Source organism: Orycteropus afer, unplaced genomic scaffold (assembly GCF_000298275.1).
Source record: "Orycteropus afer afer isolate SDZICR_OR568_19922 unplaced genomic scaffold, OryAfe1.0 scaffold00106, whole genome shotgun sequence".
NCBI classification, from domain to species: Eukaryota; Metazoa; Chordata; class Mammalia; order Tubulidentata; family Orycteropodidae; genus Orycteropus; species Orycteropus afer.
The window spans coordinates 5,726,738-5,751,134 of NW_006921693.1; the positions used below are offsets into that span (position 1 = coordinate 5,726,738).

General features: G+C 46.5%; 1 protein-coding gene across 1 annotated transcript in view; it reads left to right on the top strand.

The window, feature by feature from the left end:
* MTSS1 (MTSS I-BAR domain containing 1) overlaps positions 1–24,397 on the top strand; it is a 232,930-nt gene that overhangs the window by 188,539 nt on the left and 19,994 nt on the right. The window contains exons 4-7 of the mRNA XM_042781324.1: positions 872–956; positions 4,199–4,290; positions 5,213–5,287; positions 16,963–16,974. Coding sequence (XP_042637258.1) covers positions 872–956; positions 4,199–4,290; positions 5,213–5,287; positions 16,963–16,974 — 264 coding nt within the window. The remainder of the gene's footprint in view (positions 1–871; positions 957–4,198; positions 4,291–5,212; positions 5,288–16,962; positions 16,975–24,397) is intronic.

Here is a 24,397-nt window from a genome sequence, read left to right on the forward strand (position 1 = left end):
ATGCTGACTGAAGCATTGTTTCCATGGGGAGAAGGAAGAGGCGATTTCTCAAACCACCTCAGAAAAGGGTGTGTGGCAGGGAAAGTATGACAAGAATTTCAGGAAAATCAGACCACCCCTCCGGTCCCGCAGCCATCTCCTGATGACCATTTTTTGCCGAGTTTACTCGAACCCATTTCCAAGATAATTCTCATATTTTCATTCGCCTTCATTTTGCTCTTCTCTGCATTTCTTAAATTCTGGAACACGTGTTACTGAAATAATTAGCTGATGTTGCCTGAGGAGCTGTTCTAAACAATGTTAAGAGGAATACTTTTCAGAAGTCAGGGGGAAATCTACAGCTTGTCCTTAAACTCAGATACCATCTTGATCAAACTCGGGACTAATCAGTGGGGTGTCAAATCAATATCTGGATCGTGATCTGCATTTATAAAAAGTCAGATAGAGTAGGAGGTGTCAGAGTCTCCCAGAGTGAAGTTACCTTGGATTTTGGTGACATACCTATCCATCACCACAGGTAGATGGGTGTGTTTATATGTATATATCCATCCTCGGAAGGAAGGTGGGGAAATCTACTTCCCTAGTGATACTGCCTTGGAAACCTAAGGAGGGGTGGCTATGAGTTGGGGCCGACTCGATGGCACTTAGCAGCAACAACATTCATGAGTGGGTCTGTGTGTATTTAAGTGGAAATACACAGATGAGACATGAGCTCTGAGTCCTGATGTTAAATACCTGTCTTCTCCAGGGGGCCGTGGTCAGAAGTTGAAAGCCACCGGCTTCGCCTCGGGCTGGAGAGACCTGGTTCCGTTTCAGCTTTCCTTCGGCCCTCGGCCCTCAGCCCTCAGCCTCGCCTCTCTTGCTTTTTCAGGTGGCACCAGGGAGATTGGCTCCGCCCTCACCAGGATGTGCATGAGGCATAGAAGCATCGAAGCCAAGCTGAGGCAGTTTTCCAGGTGAGGGGCGTTGGGGGGCGGATGGCCGCCTTGCTGGTCATAGGTAGAGGAGCAATGGCGTGTAGCGTAACTCAGCAGAAGCGGTTTCCTGCAGCACTTCGGCCTCCTGCCCCTCTTCTTCCTCAGCTCTACGCAGTCATGGAACAGGGATGTATTGGCTATTGCTACAGCCCAGACGCTAGTCTCGGCCCTGGGGACACAGGGAGAACAGGTGGCCTGAGTCCCTGCCCTGGGGCCCTACATTCCCTGCAGGATCGCGTCCGGCTCCTGAATGTGTCTTTCTCACCCTCCCTCTGGGTTAGGAGGTGAGCTGCTGCTCCTGCTAACGCCCCCGACCCCCAGCACCCTGGGGACCCTCCTAAGAGGAGGTGCTGCAGGACAGGAGGGGGAGACGGGCCAGTCTGCCCCGGCCGCCTCCTCGGTGTTTCCTCCAGACCCACAGTGGGTCGGAGCAGCTCCCAGACCGGCTCTTGTCTGGCTTCCGTGCATCCAGAATGGGTGGAGCTGGCAGTGACTCGGACAGTGACGTGCTCAGCTGCTAACCCCAAGATGGGCAGTTAGAACCCACCTAGCGTCTCTGTGGGAAAAAGACGTGGCCATCTCTTGTAAGGATTACAGCCTAGAAACCCCCATGGGGCAGTTCCGCTCTGTCACTCGGGTCCCTATAAATCAAAACCAATTCCACCCAACAGCAGCACTCTCAGGCTGAGGGCTCAGACCCTGTGAAACGGGAGTAGTGATGCCTAGCTGAAGCATTATGAGATAAGTTCACAAAGTGAAAGAGCCAAAAACACCTGAGCAGCGCGAGGTGGGCTGTGGGCTCCCTTCCTTCTCGCTCACGTCTGCGGGGCTCTACAGCTTAGAAGCTGCTTCCTCAGATCACGTCACCTTGTTTATTTTCATGCCAGCCCTGTGGTGCCTCACCCTGCTTTTATGATGAGAGAACCCCCAGTTCACCAACCTCTGTTAACTGAGTATCTTTGTGTCAGACACTGTTTTAGGTATATGAAATATAGCAGTATAGCAGTGGATAGGAGTCATGTACCTGCTCTCACAGGGCTTATGCTGTATACCTTAAATAACCCTGCAATAATGTCAGCCTCTGGTGGCATAGGGGGTAAGGTATTTGGCTGCTAACCAGAAGGTTGGCGGTTCAAATCCACCAGCTGCTCCATGGGCGGCATATGAAGCAATCTACTTCCTTAAAGATTTAGAGCTTTGGAAACCAAAAACCAAAAAAACCAAACTCACTGCCATCACATCAGATCCAACTCATAGCAACCCCTCCTTGGGTTTCTGAAATGGTATTATGACAAAAGTAGATAGCCCAATCTTCCTTCTGAGGAGTGGCTGGTGGCTTTGAACTACCAGCCTTCTGGTTAGCAATCAAATGCCATAGACACTATGCCACCAGAGCTTCTTGGAAACCCAGTGGGGGTTACTAGGAGTCAGAATCAACTCGATGCCAGTGGATTTGGTTTGGTCAGGCAGAGATGAGTGATGTGGAGAGAAAAACAGGGAGATAGGCTGGGTGGCAGTGGTGTGACATGGGGTGGTCAGGGAGGAGAAACATTTGGGCGAAGACCTGAAACAAGTGAGGGAGTGAATATGTTGATGGATGAGAGAAGGTGGTTGGCGGGAAAGGAAGGCCCTAATAAGAAAGCAGGGAAGTCATGCCAAGACCTGGGATGGATGTGACTGTCAGGAGATCCAGGTGCAAACTGTTAACACATTTGGCTGCTAACCAAGAAGCTGGTTGTTTGAATTTACCCAGAGGTGCCTCAGAAGAAAGTCCTGGTGATCTTCCAGAAAATCAGCCATTGCAGAGCCTCTGAAGCACAGTTCTACTCTGACTGCTTGAGGTTGCCATGAGTCGGAGACGGCTTGAAAGAAGCTGGTTTATTCGGGGCCATGACAGGGTCTGAGGGTGACTTTTTAGGAGCTCTCGTCAGTGAAATGAGAACTATTTATAGATATTTTCTAATTTTTTTCTGAGGTAGGAATGGGCCAATTTTTCTTCCATCGCCCAGGTGAAAAACCATAGTTCCATGATTTGCACGATTCCTGTTGGGAGGAGCCTCCTTTCCACTTGCCTAAATATGGTCTCTCTGGGAGACTGCACCAGATAAAGGGATGCCCCAAGGGTACCTTCACCCTCAAAGACTCAGAAGCTCACGCTTGAAAACTATCTCTTCACTCCTCTTTCCCCGGGCTCTCCGCAGTCAGTCTGTATCCATGGCTTTATAATCAGGGCTTCTGACCTGTTCTTCCCTGTTTAGTCATGGCTGATGGAGCAAAACCAGAATGGACCTGGATTTGTAAAATGCAGGTGAACTAGAACCATAACTGAAGGGAAAAAAATTACAGGTCATTGCCTTACTAGAAAGTTAATCTTGCTTTTAGAAAACAAGGGCAGCGTGCACGTTGCATAGCAACCAAATCTCCTGAGCAGCAGGGTCTGAAGTAGCAATGCCCTGCTCAAAGTTGGCAGCTGACTACCTCTTTGGATGTGGGTCACTCTCCACAGTCCTGGCAGTAATCCCATTTCCTGCATTAGGCACTTGAAGGGGCTCACTACACTTCTTCCCAGTCTCCCGTTCCAGGGCTTTGACCCACAATTTTTCCCATTACAGTTAGTGTTCCGCTTCCCCAAATTTTGAAAATTCCAGTCTGTTTCAATTTCATGTCATCAGCCATGACTGAACTGATTCAAACTGGTTCAAAGCCCTGCTTACAATCATAGGTGCATGTCAGTATCCTGTGGGTCATTTTTTGGGGTAGGGGCAGTGTTTTTAAAATACAGTCATGCTGGGACCCCCCTCTCAAGGTTCCTGGTATATGTATGGGGTGCTGCCCAGGCATCTTTGCTTTTGTCAAGTTCTCCAAGTGGGTCCCTATTATGCAGCCAGCAAGTGACCCACTGATCTGTAACTTTGCTTGTTTACATGGGGACTGGACTCTAAACAGGAAAGGAGAAGTGGGTTTGCTCCAACCGCTCCCATTTACAGCTTCTTGGTAGTCATTGAACATCCTTCTGAGGACAAAGCTGTTCCAAAGTTGGAAGGTGGGAGAGTTAGATAGGAACTTTGCATCCAGCCCACATTCAGATGGGAGATTATTCTGCATTTTCTAGCTTCAGGTAATTGTGATTTAGGTATGTTCTGACAACCAAGTGTAAATCCTGACAACAGAATGTATCTGTGAGCTCTCATTTCTCCTTTTCTTCCTCTCTTTGGTTAAAGCGCTCTAATTGACTGCCTTATAAACCCACTTCAAGAACAGATGGAAGAATGGAAGAAAGTGGCAAACCAGCTGGATAAAGACCATGCAAAAGGTACAGGGCAGACGTCTGACCCAGAGCAGAACTCTGGGAAGAGCAGAGGACTCGACCGGCTGCTGCCTGGGCCCTCCTAGGGGTTTGTGGCTAACACCCCAAACAGCTAAGGGCTTGCCTTGTCCTGCGTCTCCTGGAGGTATTCAGTGTTGTCAAAGGTCACCATTGCAAAACTTGGTGCTGTTTTGGGGCTTTGAAACATCTCAGAGCATCCTGATCTGTTAGGGGCACAAACTGTGATCAGCTGAATGAAAAGCGATTGTAATAGAAAGCTTAGATGCCAGATTCCTACCTATGGCATTTCAGCTCATTTTGAAAACCAGACTTTGAATGGTACAAGCTAACCTTGTGTCACCTGCCCAGACCTGGCCATTCTCTTTGCATGCTGCCTTGGGCAGGTGAGGCAGTCTTTGTGACTAGTTTAGGGAACTGTTGAGGACCTTGATGGTATGAGAAGGAGCTTCTAAGGAAATGGCACCAACACTCTGAGTAATTGTGGTGTCTAGCCAACTTCTTCCCTACATGGGATTCTTTTTAAGTGAATTTCTATGGAGGTAGGCCTTGGGAAAGGAGATACTGAAAATCTTTCGTGGTACTTGAACTGACAGCTGCCAATTGTCATTGACAATTGAATGAAAATTTGAATAAAAATACATTGACAAATGAATAATTTTTATTCAAATATTCCCAAATGATGTCTTTCAGAAAGACTGGTATTAGTGATTATTATAGGAAGAGACTGTCATGAATTTGTGGCTTTTCATTTCAATTTAAAGCCCCTTTCTTATAAAATGTCATCATGACAAAAGCTGCTTATGCCCCATCATAGTGTGTGCTTTCTGTGATGATAGTCATGCTTGCTCCTAAAATATTTTCTGTTAAGCAAAGCTATCAAATTGTTCAATATTCTGCTTTCTCTTAGAATATAAGAAAGCACGCCAAGAGATAAAAAAGAAGTCCTCAGACACACTGAAACTGCAGAAGAAAGCAAAAAAAGGTAACTTTTTCTTTTTCAGCAACATTTTATTTTCATTTGGGTGAAAGTTTACAGAGCAAATTAGTTTCTCGTTCAAGGATTTATACACGTTTTGTTTTGTGACGTTGGGTGCAGTCCCCACAGTATGACAGCACTCCTCCTCCTCCCTGGTTTCCCTTATCCATTCAGCCTTCTTTCCCGTCCCTTCCTGCCCTCTGAGCTTTGTTTTTAGGCAGATGCTACCCTTCCGGTCTCCTAAAGTTGATTGTTCTGAGGAGTATGTTCTCACGGGTGTTGTTTGTTTCCTTAGTATGTATGTCTTGGCTGAAAGGTGATCCCCGGGGGTGCATTCAGTTCCAGGTTTGACAGGTGTCTAAGGGCCATAGTCTCAGGGGTCCCACCAGTCTCTATCAGACCAGTAAGCCTGCTTTTTTTATTATTTTGAATTTATTCTATGTTGTTCTCCCATTCTGTCCAGGACTTTGTATTGTCATCCCAATCTGAGTGGTCGGTACCAGTAGCGGGCACCTTCTAGTTCTGGTCTCAGGCTAATGGAGGCTGGGGTTCATGTGGTCCCTTGGGCCTTTGGACTAATTCCTTCCTTGAGTCTTTGATTTTCTTCACTTTTCTTTGCTCCTAATAGGAAGAGACCAATAGTTGCATCTTAGATGGCTGCTCCTAAGCTTTTAAAACCCTAGTCGCTACCCACCAAAGGAGGGTGTTAAACATTGTCTTTGTTGAGTATGTTATGGCAATTGACCTAGAAGTCCCCTGAGACTATGGTTCCATTCTCGGTGTCTCAGTCCCTCCAGGCTGTTTGGTTATGGCTAAGAAGTTTTCATAACTTTACCCCCTGTATGCTGTACCTGTGTACATAGATCTGTTTGCAGCACATACAACTACACATATAGAAATATCCTCTCCCAAATCTATCTATACTCTTGGGTGTACTCCCATAGGCCACCCCACACCTGTTCAGCTTGCATAGCTACCTGTCCACTCATAAACTATTGTTTGTTGATACTGTTACTGCAGGATTGTGTACATAATAGTATTTACCTTTGTTGCTTTAACTCTTGTGTTTCTCCCAGTGTCTTCCTTTGCCTTGGTCATTTTGTGCGACCTTCCCCTTTTGTAGATTGCCTTTCCCTTCACCCAGGTTGATAGGTGTCTACTCTCTAGTTAGTGCTTTTCCTTCCCTTCCCCAGCCATCCCTAATAACCATCAAATAATGTTTCTTTCTGTGTATAAACCTTTTCTTGACTTTTTTTAATACTGGTCTCTTAAAATATTTATTCTTTTGATTTTGACTTATCTCACTCAGCATAATGTCCTCTGGGTTCATCCATGTTATGAAGTGTTTTCACAGATTCATCATGATTCTTTAACACTGCATAGTATTCCATTGTGTGTGTGTATCCCATAGTTTATCTGTTGATAGGCACTTAGGTTGTTTCCATTTCTTTGCTATTTAATGCATTTACATTCAGTGTAATTATCAATAGGCAGGAATTTACTGCTGTCATTTTGTTGTGCTTTTTTCTTTTTTGGTCATGTTGATGATTTCCTTGTTCCATATACTTTTCTGTGCTCAGTTCATTTGTTTATGGGTTTTCTTTCAATTTCCTTTGTTGCTAATGAGTTTCTTTATTATTTTGGTGGGAAGTTTTGCTGATTTTCTTTGTGATTACCCTGAAATCTATTTTTATCTTCCTAAGTTTAAAACAGCCTGTTCTGTCTTGATACCATCTTGACTTCCTCTCCATCTGGAAGTTCTATAACTACACCATTAATTCCATCTTTTCACTTTGTACTTGTTGTTTACAGATTGGCATCTCTCCCTATTTTCAGTCTTGTAACTTTGTTTTATCTTTGAAATTTCTGTATCTGGGTTAGTTTCCAGGTGATGTGATTGTGTGTCTTAATCTCAGGCTGTTGTCTGACATTGTTGGTTCTCTTTTTGAAGGACTCCCTTCATCATTTCTTATAAGATTGATCCTGGTTTATACAAATTCCCTTAATTTCTGTTTATCTGGAAGGTACCTAATTTTGCTGTCATATTTGAGGGACAGTATACTTCTTGGTGTTGGCAGTTTTTTCATTTAGGATTTTGTATATGTCATCCCAGTGCCTTCTTGCCTGCCTGATTTCTGCTGAGAAATGAGAGCTTAGTCTTACTGGTTTCCCTTTGTAGGTAACATTCCAATATCCTAAGCTGTTTTCAGGATTCTTTCTTTGTCTTTGGTTTTAGAAAGTTTGATTATGACATGTCTTGGTGATTTTCTTTTGGGGTCTATCCTATCTGGGGTTCATTGAACGTCTTGGATGGATAGCATTTCGTCTTTCATGATATTAGGGAAGTTTTTCTGCCAACAAATCTTCAACAATTTTCTCTGTGCTTTTCTAAAATCTCTTCCTATTCTGGAATTCTGATCACACAAATTTATTCCTTTTAATGGTATCTCACAGAACTCTTAGGATTTCTCCATTTTTCTTCATTCCTTTTTCTGATTGTTCCTCTAACAGATTGATATCAAAGAATCTGTCCTCTATTTCACTGATTCTGTCTTCCATTGATTCAGTTCTGCTCCTTTGTCCTCCCAATGTGGTACCTATTTCTAAAATTTTAGTGTTTGTCTTCTGGACCTCTATTTGCTGTTTTTGTATGGTGTCTAAGTGTCTGCTTATTTTGTCAATTTTTTCTTGTATTGCTTTCCTGAACTCTTCTAGAGTTTTCTGTTTTCCTTGATTTTGGTCTATGATTTCCTTGGATTTGTCTTTGTTTTCCTTGATTTCTTTCTCAATCTGCTTAAGGACACTAAATATAATTGTTTTGACTTCCTTACCAGGTAGTTTCATTGTCATTTCTTCCTCAGGAAGGTTTCCTAGCCCTGTATTTTGGTCACTTGCTCAAGCCAGCTTGTCATGTGTCTTTGTGTGACTTGAAGTGTCTGCGTCTCTGAGCCATTGTGGGTGTTATTATATTTGCTTCTTGATTGTATGTTGGTTTGCTTCACCCTGATTTTTTGTTTTGTTTTGATATATCCAGGTGGACAGGGTGGGGTGGTAATACTGGTTGCTAATCTGGCAGCACTGAGATGCGCATCACCTGTCTCTGGGCGTGTGGGATAGTGGAGGAGGGGTATGGGTGCGGGTCTCTAGTCACTGGTTGTGTGGAGCAGCTAAAGGTGGGCTGGCCAGATGTTGACAATTGTCTGTCATTGATCCAGTGGTGCAGGAGTGTGTGGTGGCACCTATTTAGTGAGCTGGGCAGCAGGTGTGGTGGGTGTGACTTGTTGGTGGGGATGCAGTCACCACCTCCTGCTAGGTAGAGGGAGTGAGTGGCGGGCGTGTGTGTGCACAGTCTCTCTGCTGCCACGTCCAACATGGTGTGAGGTGATATGAGTGATGGATTGGCATGTGTGCAGTTGTATGCTTGTCACCCTTGTCAGGTGGGATGGAGGGGGCAGCGTGAACATTGATTAAGGCAAGCAGGGAAGGGGAAGGGAAGCAGGTCACACTGTGAGGTCACACTGTCACAGCCTTTTGCTAGGCTGTGTGGGGCTCAGGGCACAGGTCAGCACATGTGTGCATGGTAGCCACACCTGACTGGTCAGGGAGGTTGGGGAAAAGTGGTGGGCAGTTACACACACAGTTGTGCCACCTCCACCTCTTGCCTACGGAGAGGGAGTGAAGGGAGCAGCAAATGGGCATATGTGTAGTCACGCTGCTGCTGCCTTTACCTGGGCAGGGGGAAGGGGAGGTGGAGCTCAGCTGGGGTGACAAGCAGGAAGGGTGGAGTGGCCTACAGCATCACAGCTGAGTCAGCGGGCAGGAGGAACGTGGAACGTGGCCCGTGCCGTGTCCAGGCAGCCTGCCACCACTTGACTGGGTTGGGAGTGAGGGGCAGTAACAGACACAAGCATGCACCACCAGCCATGAGAGTTATGGGCACATGGTGCCTGATCTGAGGGAGCACATGCCCCTGCCATTGGGGAAATGCTGCAACGGTGAGCACATGCCCCCAGTCGTGGAGGTGGCAGGATGTGGTACACAGTCCATGAGAGCCCGTGCCACTGGCCATAGAGGCAGTGGACATGTTGCTTACAGTCCATGAGAAAGGGCACCACTGACCGTGGAAGCAGTGGGCATGTTGCTGGTCATTGGGGGATCAGGGCAGTTGGGGGCCGCCGGACAGAGGAGACAGTTGAGGGAGGAGCAGCAGAGTGGGCATCAATGGCTGCCAGATGGGGAGGGGTGGAAGAGCACCCTCCTCTGGTCTCTGGTCACCAGTGCTGGTGCCAGTGCACTGCTGGGCAAGTGCAGTCTCTCTGTGGTTCCTGATAATCCTAGAACCCTAAGCATCAAATGAAAGGATGAAAAATTAGGTTAAACACCACATTGAAAGGAAAAAACTGAATGAAGTAGTGAGTAAGGAGAGATACAAAGCAGAGGTGCCCCATTGGGCACCTGGTGGCCTGGCATGGGGTGGCCATTTTGATACAATGCAGGGGTGAGGAGCACAGGACAGCACTTCACAGAATCCCCAGTAAGACAGAGACACAGGTAGACAAATGCGGAGTGGAGCAAGGTGAGCTGGCCATGAGCTAGACCTAAGGAAGGAAAGTGCAGGGAGCTGCGATAACTCAAGACTCAGACGATCGCAGAGCAGGGAGGGAGCCAAAAAGTAGGTACAGAGGTGGGCCTGGGTGGGGCGGGCTTACCTAGTGCTGTGCTAACAGACTTACCACAAATGGGATGCTTGAACAACCAAGAGTTTGTTCTCCTACAGTTTGGGAGACTAGAAGTCCAAGTTCAAAGTGCCAGGCTCTAGGGGCTGGGTGAAAGCCCCTTGATCTTGGGCTTCAGCTCTGCCTCTTGCTCCCAGCCCACAGAAACTGGAGGCTTTTCTTTACTTAGGCAGTGCTGGCTGCTGAGGCCAATAAACCCAAGGTCAACAAGTAACAAGGCACAGTCCCGATATTACCAAACCACATGACAGGCCATTGATTCAAGTCCATTAAGAGTCCCAAGATTGGCAGGGCAACATGGCAGGCTGCTGAACAGTGACACAGCTACATGCGGGTCCAAGCATGCCGTATCTAGAGACCTTTCTCAAAGCTGCTTCTTACATGTTGGAAGCAGCCCACATCCCTAAGGCAGCTACTCACCTGCTCCAGTAGATTCCACCGTGGAACTGATTGCCAACCTCATCAAGGGGAATAACTACATCCAGCTGCCCAGCCACTCAACCGGGCCCAGCCAAGTTGGCACACGACTACCACAGAGGGGTCTTTGTTGTAATGGGACAGGGTGGTATGTCAGAGCTGGCATCTTAGCTCCTTCTCCTCTTTTAATTCTGTCATTAGTCTTATTACTTTAAGAAAGTGAACATGTGCTAGACTGGTCTTTGGAGTGGAAGGTGTGTATCGTCCTCACGTCTGATAGTCCTGAAGCCAGATGGGAGCAGATAGCATCTCTCTTAGTTTAAGTTCTTCAAGCACAGAATATATATCCATTGGAGTCCCTTGCAAAGTAGTGCGTGACTTGTTCCCTCCCCTCCCCTTTGTCTCCAGAATTTGACAGTTTCTTTGCCTATTGTGCATTATAATGGAACCCTTAAATTTCTTGGAAGCCTTTGCACGATGCATGAAAGCCTTTATGCAAATGTGCTATAGTAATTATTACAGAAATTATGCCATTTTCTCTTCCATCTTTCACAGCCTATCATCTCCTAAACCCTTTATTAAGTCTTGTGAGAGCGTTGGAAGTGGCTGCTATGAGAACTGGGAGTCATTGCTGTAGAGGGACTTTCATGGTGTTCATGAGGGTGGGAGTGCACTAGTTCTCAATGAGGAAACAGACCACGCGAGGTGCCCCTCCCACTCCCCCTTTATCATCATTCACAAAGCCCTTTAATTTCCAGATCTGAAACCCACCTTTGCTCTTCTGGCATGGGCTGGGAGTTTGGGAAGAAAAATCTAACTATAACCACTTTGCAGACATTCATAACATTTTTCAAAAACCTGGATGTCGGGAATCTTAAGTTGTAAGGTGACGTTACTTCCAGATTATTCTTCTTGACATCATGTCAAGACATGGGTTTTCAGTCAAGTTGCTATGTAGAAGGAAACCAGCACTCTTCTGCCCCCACCCCCCGAGTTTTGTATTAATTTAAGACACCCACCTTTCTTTCAGGTCGACATCCCCAAAACCAAATTTCCACCTGCCTCTTTCCTAAACAGGCCATTCCCATTTGGAATTAAGAGAAGATACATCTAGAGAGATGGAAGGGGCTTCATTGAGGAACATGGGGACAGGATGAAGTTTTTAAGCTCTGGCATTTCTATAAATACGTCCCCCTAGTTCTTATGAAAACCATGGAACCATTTCAAGATAAAAGCAAAATTTTCACCCACGATCAGATTATCTGTCAGCATTGACGCTGATGTAGTGTCTTTGGGGTCTGGTGCTCTAGTTTGCATCTTGTCTAGCACTGGGAGCTAGTGTTTGACTAGTAACATGGGTTATGGCCAGTAGCATTTTAGTGAGTCTAGAGGGAAATATCTTTTAAGTAGCAATCGCCACCATATTCTATCAAAGTGGAGGCCCAGGGGAAGGGCAGGATGGTGGGAATTCTGAGCTTAACTCCAGCCAGCTGCCAGGCATGGCAGCCTGAAGATAGGAAGGGTTACGGGCTTGAAGGAATGGTACAGGGTTGAATTCGCATGCCTTGGAAAAGGGTTGGGAGTTTGGTGAAATGGAAAGTAGCTGTTTTCCCTTAGCTTTTCCAGCGTTCCCCTTTCAGAGGCCTTCATGTTGGCTGCATGAGAATCCTTGTGTCTGGATTCTGCAAGAAAGCTGAACCTGTTCTTGTCTGTCACTCACAGTGATGGGCATTGTTCAATTAGTGGAACTTGGACCTACAGGTGAAGCCTGATAAGTTGATTGCCATGCATCGTACAAGGAAGTTTCTGGCAGTTAGACATGCCCAGCACTGGTGCAGGCTGCCAAGGAGAAGAGCATACTCCCATCAAAGTGCCAGATAAAAAAATTCGGGACCCACAGGGTCCTTGACTGTCTTACATGAACAGATGCTTCTGGCTCTGGGACTCAGGAATACTTGGAGTTTGATTTTGATATTTCTTGGGGTGCTTGGGCCTGAAGGCTGAGAGAATGTAGGCTGTGGTTAGGGTTTTCTGAAGTGTCCGTCTTTTCCGCTGCAGCCACACATCTGGCAATCTCAGGCATCAGTGTCCTTTCCAGACATGGTGACCACGATGGCGTACTTGCATTTACAAGCCAAGTCAGATCAGTAGTTTGGAATGTTCTGGATGACTTTCTAGTTTCTCCAAGGTACAGCCTGAAAACCAAGTTTTATTTCTTTCCTTTATAAAAAATGTATCTAAACTATGAGCGTGTTTTCTGACCAGGTCTCACACTGGTGTGTTTTGGGGTGGACGCGTGGAATGAATGAATGGAATGTCTGGAAGATGTAGGGGCATTGTTCTCACTGCGTTCTTGTGGAGGAGAGCTCTTGTAGAAAGCAAGTGAGTTGGCTGGAAACCCTAAAAGCCGAGGGCTGGAGGAACCTGGTCATTTGACGCTTAGTTGTTTTAGGTCTGGTTACCTGTAGTTGTCCTGGATCACCACTTGTTTGTTGACATTGAGTTGACTCCGACTGATGGTGACCCATGCATACAGAGTAGAACTGCTCCATAGTTTAATGGCTCTGACCCTTTGGGAGGGGATTACTGGGCCTGGCTTCTCACTTGCCTCTGGGTGGATTCGAACTGCCAGCCTCTCGGCTAGTAGTTCTGTGCTTAATCATTTGCACCCCCCAAGGGCTTCTAGAACATCTCTTGAGGCATCTGGTTCATCTCCTTCAAACAGTAGGTTCTCAGACTCCAGTTTATGAAAGTATTAGTGTGTTCTTTCCAAGATTTACACCAGGTAGTAGTACAGATGAATACTTTGGCTGCACTTTTTTTTTTTTTTTTTTCTGTAGAAGTGATAGAGTTGCGTCTGATTTAAACAACCAAACAACCACTTCCTTTTAAATATATTTTCAGGAGATTATCAAGCATTATTCTTCCATAGCTTTATCAAAAACTGTGATCTTTGGTCTAAATAGCCTTCTGATTCTTCTTTTCAAAATGTCCGAAGCTCCCGTGCACCTAAGCCTGGGTTCAGCACAGTCCTTTGCAGATGATCTGGAACATCATTTCTGTCTGTGACTCATTTACCCGGCTTCTCACTCTACAAATACCACCTTTAGCACACTCCTTATTTAACTCTTTTTTACTATATAATACAATGGAGAGAGATCATTTATAATCTAAAAGCATTTAAATATTTCCATCAAAAACACTTTTTTTTTTTTTTTTGATTTGGGTGAAGATTTACAGAGCAAATTCACTTTCCATACAGCGGTTCACATATACTTTGTCACATGTCATTGACCACAGTTTACCACAATGCAACAGCTCCCCTCCCACTTCCTCCCCATAGTTACCTCTTCCCAGTGTCCATCCCTCCATACTCTCCTGCCCCCTGAGCTGTCTCCCTGTGCATAAGCAGCCCTTCCTTCTCCCATGATTGTTCTCTCCAGGGCATGTGTCTACTTGAGGTAAATGTTTAACTCACATGCCTGTACTTTGTTTGGCTGGAAACCACAGGTGTGGGTTCAATTCCAGACCTGAAGGGCAGCTAGGGGCCATAGTCTCAGTGGTTCCACCAGGCTCTATTGGACCAGCAAACCTGGTCTCCACCTTCTTCTTTTTTTTTTTTTTTTTTTGCCTCCAAATGATTTTGAGTTTTGTTCCACATTGTTTTCCCTCTCTGTGCAGGATCTCCTACATCCCTTCCAAGTGGATGGCAGTGGTAGCTGGGCACCATCTAGTTCTTCTGGTCTCATAGTTGTATAGGTTGCAGATCGGATGGTGTACCAGTCGCTAGGACTGATTGTTTCCATTAATTTTGGTTTTCTTCTTTCTTCTTGACAAGGAGAGACCCATTGTTGCATCTAGATGGCAGTTTGCTAGCTTTTAAGATCCCAGTCGCTACTCACCAAAGTAGGAGGTGGAACAATGTTTTGTATAGTATGTTATGCTGGTTGAGCTTGATGTCCCCTGTGACTATGGTCCCAAGCCCACAGGTTCAACTACTCGGTCGCTCTGGGTAGCTGGCTGTGACCAAGCAGTGACTACAACCTTGCCCCTTGTCAGCGCTACTATATACCTGGGGATTCTGATCATTCACATAAACTTATAGGACCATTGTCTGCCAACCCTGTATATGATCTTGGATACACTCCCCATTTCGTAGACATACCTAATCATTTAGCTTGTCCACCTATCTATCCGTCCATATACCCATGTTTGCCTTCACTGACTACTCAGTACTGTGTATGCAAAAGGGTTCATATTTGTTGTCTGTACTTCCCATGTACCTCTCTATGTCTTTCTCATCCTCGATGCTGCCATATTGGTCACTCACATTTGGTACATTGCCCTTCTCTTCACCCAAATCAATATTTATCTCTATCTGTCTAACAGTGTTCCCTCCCCTCCCCTTCCACCCCTGGTAACCAACAAAGAAAATTTCCTCCAATAGATAAACCTTTCCTTAACTGTTATAATAACGGACTAATACAACATTTGTCCTTTTGTGATTGACTTATTTCACTCAGCATAATGTCCTCCAAGTTCATCCACGTTATGCGGTGTCAAAAACACTTTTTGAGGGTTGTTTTTTTTTTTTTTTTTCCTTTAATTTTTTAATTGGCTTTTATCTCAAAAATCATTTTATAGCAACTTGGAATATGCCCTGGGTTTGGCTGACTGTGGCCATTTTTGTAGGCGGCATGCTTATTGGACTGGGAGTAAACATTGGGCAAGGAGCTGGGGTTGGAGAGATAGTCCCTGCCCTCAGAGAAGGTCTGGTCTACTGCACAGGGCCCAGAGTCAAGGGCACAGGAAAAGGCCAGCTAGGGGTGGGGTTGAGGGTGGGCAAAGTCAACCAGGAGCTGGGAAAATGCTGCAGGGCTGAGACGAAGGCCCAGGGCTTTGAGGGGCCTCTCTTGGGCCCTCTCCCTACTGCGGGATGTCAGCTCATTGCCTTTGGGGCCCTGGAGGTGACCATAATCTTACTGGGGAAGAAGAGGCCTGGAAGTGGGAGGTATGGTAGTGTTTACCGGCTTTTGCCACCTTGCTATATACTAAGTCAGCAGTCTTATTTCTCCCCTTAACTAACACCCATAGTATTACTTTAAATTAAAAAATTAATTATAGTGAAGACTTCTGTTTCAGTCTGTAACTACTGAAAGTTTCTTGGGAAGTGTTTTTGTAAGAGAGAACTGGAACATTTTAATAGGCTAACCCTTGAGCCTGGCATTTAAGTAGCTGAGTTAATCATTTTTCACTGGAAGCTGCAAAGCTAATGTTATAAACAGACTCATGGAGTTCCATACTAGTATTTTATTTTATTTTTTTTTTTTTGGTGTTAGTCTAAAAATTTTAAGTTCTTTAATTATTTGGTTTTGATTGTTGTTTTGTTTTGCAGTTCTTTAATTATTTGGTCTTGATTGTTGTTTTGTTTTGCTTTGTTCTTTTTTTTTTCACTTGTACCCTACCCTCAACTTATCCCCCTGGGTTTCCCCAGGTAACTTTTCAAGTGACAATAAATTACACTTGAAATGCTTTCCTGTTAAAGGATCTTCATTGTCTTTTTCTGGGTGGATACTCTTCATCTCTCTTTTAAAAACCTTGCTACATGTCTCCTGTGCCATCAGACCAGAGCTGGATAGTGCTCAGCTACCATTACTCAACATTTTGATCAAAGATTCTGTAGAAGAATCCTGATCAGAAGGGGGAAAATACAGAACAGAATTTCTCATTCTTGTAACATCTAGACTTGCTGGAGCCATGGAGGCTGGATGAGCCCACAAAACTATTGCCCTGAGATAATCTTTAAACTTTAATACAAAGTCCTCTTAAAACCAAACAGTAGTTTCACTTGACCAGGAAAGAATGCCCACCTTGAGCATTGTGCTCTTTTAAGACCTATATATACGGGATCAGATTGACAACAGCAACTGGGAAGAGTAGGGGTGGGACCCATAGATGGCAGTGCGTTTATGTCAACTGGGGAGGAACAACTCAAGAAAGGAGAATGTAATCAGCATCACTGAATTGTACAGGTAGGAGCTTGAGTTGGTATATGTTCCACTGTGAGTATTCTGAACAACAAAATAAAATAGGGAGCTCCGGTGGTGCAGTGCCTAAGGCATTTGACTGCTAACCAGAAGGCTGGCAGTTCAAACCTGCCAGCCACTCCTCGAAAGGAAGACTGGGCAACCTACTTCGGTAGTGATACCACCTCGGAAACCCAAGGAAAATAAGTTGTTTGAAAAACAAGACAAAACCTCGCTCCAGTCTCTGGGGAGAATGGTTATTGACAAGGAAGGGTCCCGTGTAGACAAGAAGGAAACATGCCTTCAGCGAGGCAGGAGAGGGACCAGCAGCTCTTGGTGGATGGTAGGTTCAGTTGCCACAATATAAATTCCTCGGAAGCCGGGGGCTGTTTAACACAGGAGACGAAGGTAAGACTGCTGTTGGAATACCGGTTTGACTTTATTATTTTCCTTTTTGTGTCAATCGTGTTTCCTGCCCCTTCTCACTGTGCACCCCCGCCAGCGGACGTGCTCGGTAAGTCTACCATCCTGTGTCCCTGGTGGCTGGTCACGGCGTGGTCCTTGCTGTGAGCTTTCTGTGGTTGTCCAGACCTGTGCTAGCTGCCCAGTTTTCCTTCCAGCTTGGAAGAATCAATTGTGCCTACTTAATTTCCCATAACTTTAAGAAAATCGTGTGTGGGTGTGTTTTAATCATTTTCTTTCTTGGATGTTAGCACAACATTCTAAGAGCATTTGCATCATCATAATTCAATATTAGACTCATGGAAAGAAGAAATACAGAGTATTTAACCCTCCTTTATATAGGAAATGCATTGAAACATACATATATATGTAAAACATACACGTATATATGAGTATACATATATGTGTATATTTTTATTGCAAACAGAACATGCTAAAACGCCCTAAATAACTCATCAAAATAATTCTCTCATCAGATTTGGTTGTATTAAGCTTGCAAAAGATCTTTAACTTTGTCTTTCCAGGACCAATATAGTTCTGTTCAAAACCAATCATTCATTAAAAAGTCAAAAGTATTTCTTATTTCACCAGAGTTTGTGAAATGTCTCATTTCAGAGGTATCAGATCTGCAAATTCAATGCTCAGAATTCTTCTTGACTGAATGTTGAATCTCATTCTGTGGGCGATTATGCTTCTAGGACTTGGAGTTGCTTGCACAGTCCCGTGGCTGTCTCTTTGTAATGGGAGGGGCTGTCTGTGAGGTGTCCTTGTGGTCTCCCTGCCTGAGCGTGCCCATGTGTTCTCTTAGCATTTGTGCTGAGCAGCTCTAAAGAGCTTTTGAATTGGATCCTGTCATATCACAACGAAACCCACATCATGCAGGTCTCTCTTGGCAGATGGGGTCAGGATGGCCCAGTGTGGGGGACACAGTGCTGTCTCTGCTTCTCCCTCATGGTGACAGTGGACAGGAGAGTACTTTTAAAAAGTTGGTTGGACTCAAAACTATTGCCCTGAGACCATCTTTCAACCTCACACTAAAACTTTTCCCAGAACTCCACTTTGAACCAGTTTAGTCCTCGTTAGTAAGGTATGCTGAGCGCTGTGCTCTCTCAGAGACCCGTCCATGTGGGAATCAAATTGACAAGAGCAACTCGAAAGGTTCGATGAGATGCTCAGGGGCAGTGACTTTACATTAGTGGTGCTGGACTCATTTGAAAAAGGGTAGTGGGAATGGTTACACAACTCAAAGAATGTAAACAATGTCACGGAATTGTGTGTGTCACTTTGTTGAAATAGTGTACCCTTCGCTGTGTATATTTTTACAAAAGATAAGAACTTTAGTTGGTGTTAGAGAGCGACCTCCTGACCTGTATTCCATCTGGCCCTGGGAAATGCCAGGTTAGAGCAGTAGAATGAAGAGGAAGACAAAGCACAAGATGGTGGGATGCTGCCAGTGAGCTGTGCACTCCACCCCGCCGTAGCAGGGAGATGGGGAATGAATGAGATTCACTCCATCTCAGTGCAAGCAGGGGCAGTAGAATTTTACCTTCTAGACCTAGCCTGGCATTTAGGAAGCCATCCCAGACTCAGTCAGTAGAGATGTTTGAATTTAGCCCAGTCCGCTCCTGCAGAGGGCTGCTGCATTGCAGATCAAGCATGTCGTCCTCAGGGGCTGGGATGTTCATTGGCTGCAGTTCCTAACTGAGGATTCTTGGTAAGAAACAAGCCAAGCAGACCCACCAAGACCAGAAGCTGCAAATGCACTTCGTTGTGATGCTGGCCTTCAGTAAAGCCGCATCCCAGCACAGCTAGCTCATCCAGGGGGCTGGCCGGGACCCGAGTGGCTGACTACAGGAGCAGACACCAACACCCCAGAGTGTCCCTGTGAGACTGTTGTCAAGATGCAGTGCACCTGGCTTCCACGTGGCTGCATCCGGAAGCCAGCAGAGAGTTGTTCATGGTATAGGCCCAAAACAGGAGCTGGACGCTTTTCTCAATGTTAACCTCGACTACCTGCAAAAGAACAGAAGATTAGAAGCACCTGTTTGAATTATCAATGGCATGCACACAGGGATTGTTGTCTCCCTAGAGAACACTGAACAGATGATGCAAAGCATGACCCAATGCCAGGGTGGGCAGTAGTCGTGGTCTCTCTAAAGTTAGAATTCATACACATTCACATGTGTCCTGGGGCTCATTGATTCATAACCGGTGTCATCTCTTTCATTCATCCACATTCTCCTTGACTGGCTGCAGATGGACCCTGTGAAGCAAGCAAGCACCCATCCATCCACCCATCCACCCATCCATCCATCATCTTGGTGTAAATGCCGCTTCTGTGCTGGCCTCTGTTAGCTGCTCAGATGCAGAAATGGCCCCTACCCTCAAGGTGTGGCAGGATGGTGAAGATGCAGACATCTCACAGACAACCATGACTTGTCAACAGAAGTTGTCCAGTGGACTTTGAAGAAAAGGTTGTGGGTCAACAGGGAAGGAAGAGACTGGGTTTTTCGTGCGGGAGTTGGAAGTTTCCAAGAGGAGGTGATGCTTAAGTTGAACCAAGGGTAGGGTGGTTAAGGAGTAAGTGTAGAGAAGGGAGAAGAGTGTATAAGGGCACGCAGAGCACGGGCCGGTGTGGCTGGAAGCTGACTTTGGGCTTCATTTCCATGTCAGTCATTCCATACATGCTGATGGGTGCCTGCTAGGTCATGCGTTGGATGCTGGGGCTCCAGCGACTGGCGGTCCTGACCCAGTCACGCCCTGTGGAGTTGAAGGGTGAGGGTGGCTGCCAGCAGTGTGGCAGCTACCATGGCAGTTTGATGATATCTTTAATCCAGGGGGTGTTGGGTGCTATGGGGAGGATGCCAGCCCAGATTAGCAGGGTTCTTTGGGAAGGACATGTTTCTCAACCTGCAGAAAGACACACAAGCCTGCTGTGTTTTAAGGCTTCACTTCCACGTGAATAAAGAGCCCTGGTGGTGCAGTGGTTAAGTGCTTGGCTGCTAACTGAAAGGTTGGTGGTTTGAGCCTATGCAGTGGCTCCAGGGGAGAGAGTCCTGACAACCTCCTCTGGTAAAGGTCACAGCCTGGAAAACTCCATGGGGGCACTTCCTGTCAGGTGGGGTCACTGTGAGTTGAGATTGACTCCAGGGCACCCAGCAGCAATAAACACCCAGGTGTAAACGGCTCTTCTACCTTCTCTCCCTGCTAGGCGAAGAGGTGGGCTTGTACTGGGAGCAGGAACCCATGACCTAGTCTACCACATTAAAGGCCTGACTTTCTCTCCGCATAAATTACATCTTATCTATACTCCTGATATCTATGTATACATACAAGGTATAATAAGCAGTAGAGGAAGACATATAGGACAATAAAGGTAGCCACATTCTTTCTTTTGAGGCAAAAGAGAAGTTTTCATTCCAAGTTCTAATCTCCAGCATCACCTTACAGGCCTATTTCAGTGTTTGTAGCCCATATTCCATTGAATCTTAGGATGTCAGTGATTATAAGATGTCTCATTATTTTATGCACCATTGAGAAAGAGAAAATAACTGCCGATTATCCTACGCTTTGCCGTGGATTGTAAGACGCCTGGTCGTGAGTGTACAGATGCGGGCAAGTGAGCATCTTTGAATGAAATAGAACGTCAGTGTGCGTGTCAGGAGCAGACAGAGATCATTCTTGGAATTCTAATGGCTTCCCCGTAGGCCTGTCTCAGAGAAAGAAATGACTTGGGATGTTTTGCTGAGTCCTGACACCATCCGGGCCCATGTGTCGTGGGTTTGCTTTTCATCTGAAATGGCCTTTTACCTGAAATGGCACCTGGCTTGGTTCTGCCAGGAGGCCCCTGTGTGGGTGTCAGTGTGTGCAGGAGGACACTGGGCGTTCCATCACACTTGACTGGCTTTTAAGTTGGGCACTTACAGCTTTGAACTTGCAGCTCCCAGCACTTGTTTGCCAGGATTTGTGTTTACTGTGAGCACAAAGTCCCAAGAATGTGAGCTTCTGGATGAGATGGACCCAAGGCTCCCTGCTGCTTGTGCCCAGGAGTGGCCCCCTGGTCCTGACTCTCAGTTTCCCCGTCAAGTGTCATTAGCTCCCGTAGAGTCAGCCCCGACTCATGAGGACCCCGTGCACGACAGGATGAGATGCCGCCCGGTCCCGCGCCATCCCTGTGACCGGTTGCGTATCAGCCCGTGTGATCCAGAAGGTTTCCGGTGGCTGGATCTCCAGTCCATCTCAATCGAGAAGCACCACAGGAACCCATTGGCATCCTGGCAACCACAGGCCTCCGATGGCAGATGGGTGGAGGCTGCGTATGAGGTACGTTGTCTGGAACCGAACCCAGGTCTCCCGCATGGAAGCTGAGGATTCTACCCCTGAGCCACCGCCGCCTTCATCTGTCAGAAGGGAGTATTAGTTCTTGCTTTGAAACGTTTTTGTGGAGCTCAAGGAAACTAAAGGGTGTTGTTGAGAAGCTGATAAGGGATCTTGATTTCATTCCAAAACACTTTGTAAAGTCTCCTTACTTAATTAAAAAATATATCTATATCCTGCCTCCTTTAGGGGTGACACGGTGCTCACTAATTTTGCTTTTTTCCGCATGTGTCTGAAAGACGGTCATGTGGCTTTCCCTGGCAGCCATCAGGGACTACTGGCTGTCTCCTTAGGAATGCCCCAGTGTGAACAGAAGCAGGGTTGGAAACTGGCTGTGGAGAACCATTCTGAACACTGAAGAGTGTCACAGATTTTACAGAAAAGACCAGAAAGTCTCTCTGCTCAGGAATTTTGTCTGGAAAGGCCATTTAAGGCACCCCCTCCCTTCTTTTGGCTGCTCCGAGGTCCTGGAATTTGCTGGCCCTGCACTGTGAGGCCATTTAAGGGCATGCTGGTTGAGAGCAGCGAACTAACCCAGGTCATGTTACTCTATCAGTGCCGCCTTCATTCCACAGATATCTGAGCACCTGCTGCCTTCCAGGCAAGTGTGCAGAACAGACACAGCGGGGCTAAAACCTTCCTGGTTTCTGCCCTTGTGGGGGTGACCAGTCAGTGGGGGAGACATCAGTCAAATAACCAGGAAAGTAAATATGAACTTGGAACAGGGATGAGTGCAATGAAGGATAGTTACAAAGAACTGAGCTCACGGAAGAGAGTCCTGAGCTGCCCAGGGTGTCCTTGTGTGGTGCAGACAGCACACTCAGCTGCTAACAGAAGGTTGGGGGTTCAAGTCCACCAGCCGCCAACAGCCTCAGAAGAAAGGCCTGGTGATCTGCTTTAAACAAAACAGCCAGAAAATTTTCTCAGCGGGAATAGGGATTAAGGGGTTAAGCGAGACCTGCAGGAGAGTGTTCCGGCTGTACCCAGAGTGCTTCTTAAGGGAAAGAATAGCCAGACTTGTAGGATAGTGTTCTGGCTGTACCCACAATGCTCCTTAGAGGCCAGAATGGGCATGTTTCATCCCATTACTTTGGTAATAATTGTCCAAAGGGCCCAGTCCCTGGAGAAAGATCTCGTGTTGGTAAAGTAGAGGGTCAGAAAAGGAATGGCGGCAGCCCGCAGTGAGATGGATTGACACAGTGGCTGCCGCGCTGCACTCAAGGGAGGCAGACACCGTGACAGTGGCACAGCACGGGTGGTGTTTGATCCTGTCGTCACAGGTAGGACTGCTGGGAGTCGGAGCCAGCCTGACGGCACCTGAGGAGCAGCAGCAGCAGGATGGCAGACTGAGGCAGGTGGGGAGGGCGGAGTGTGTGTGAAGGTGGAGGGACCCTGCAGGAATGAAAGGGCCTGAGGACCAGAGTGAGGGCCGGAGGGAGAAGCCTGAGGACCAGCTGACCGTGCTGGCCTTGCAGGGCAGGCTGTGTGAAGGGAGCCGGGACTTTTTGGTGAGCAGTGGGCACTGCTGAAAGGAGCCACATGGTGTTTCATTTTGAATAGGATTAGGGCTGCTCTGGGGGGCTGGTTCATGTGCCCTCAAAATGACCTCTCACCATCCAGGTGAGAGAGCCCGGTGGCCCAGTGGAGCTGGCAATACCAGGGACGAATAAGGAGGTTGGAGACAGGATCCATGTGGAGGAAGCAGAGCCAGGCCCCGCACTCAACTCACGAACTTCCATGCCTCTGTACTCCCGAAGGAGATGAAAGAATAAGCATTGTCCATTGAAGCGGCACCAACATGCCTCGGAACTTGTGGACGTAGAACCCTGGTGGTGGGTGCTGGCTGCCATCAAGTTGGCCCCAGACTCATGGCAACCCCACGCACATTGAGACAAAGCTCAGCCAGCCCTGCGCCAGCCTGTGATAGGCTGCCCAGCTGACCTTTGTGTGCCGTAGGGCCTTTCATTGGCTGGTTTCAGAACTAGATTGCCACGCCTTTCCTACCAGTCCACCTGCCTTTAGAAACCCCGTTAAGCATCCTCGCAACACGCACGCCTCCACTGACAGGTAGCTGCTGGCTGCGTATGAAGGGCATTGGCTGGGAATTGAGCCTGGGGTTTCCGCTTAGAAGGCAAGAATTCTGCCACTGAACTCCCACTGCCCCTGCGCAGAGACTTCAGCGGAGCTGGAAACCAGTACCTCCAACTAGGACATGGTGGAATTCCTACCACAGTCATTTTTTTAATATAATTACATGTTGTGTTAGTGCATTTAAAAAATGAGCATTGTGTTTATAGGTTATGATACATCCTGAATGGAAATGTCCCCACTATGGCTGTAATTAGATGATACTTTCACTAGAATACTACAATTTGGAAGTCCTTTCATTATAGCATAATACATATTTAAAATCTCTCTGCTGTAATTGTGGAATAATGTAAATATGCATTAATGAAATTAGATAACATTTGGTTCCATTCACTTGGCTTTCCTATGTAGATAAATATTTTGAAGGTCAGATATTAATTACGTCATGCCCAAAACTTGTGCAAAGAAGTGTTTTTTCAGTGTCTTATAAGACCAAACACCCAAGCCAGTTGCCTCCAGGTTCTGACTCAAGCGAGCCCACACGTGTCAGAGTAGAACTGTGCTCCTGGGGTTTTCGATGGCTCATGGTTTCACCAGTGGATTGCCAGGCCTTTCTCTTGCACCTCTGAAGTCGATCTGAACCTCGAACCTTGCATCAGCAGCCAAGTGTATTAACCCAGGCACTGACTGACGATTACAGACTGTTAGTAATCATTACTGCTGCGAGAATCAAAGCACACCCGCACAGGTTTGTGAGGTATTACCATTTTCACCTCTTTCCTTGCAAGTTCTCCTCTACTTTCTTCTGCCTTCCTCTGCCAAAGTTAAGAACATTCTGACTAGTTCTGTAGCCCTCCACATCTTGTCACTTAGAACATCATAGAAGAGAGAGAGACTAAACAGAGGCCTGCAGACCAGACCTGACACACACGGTCGCACCTAACCGGCCCTGTGGTTGGCCAGGCTGTTTGTTAGGTTTCATTGAAAAGGGGGTATTTACAGCATCCCTC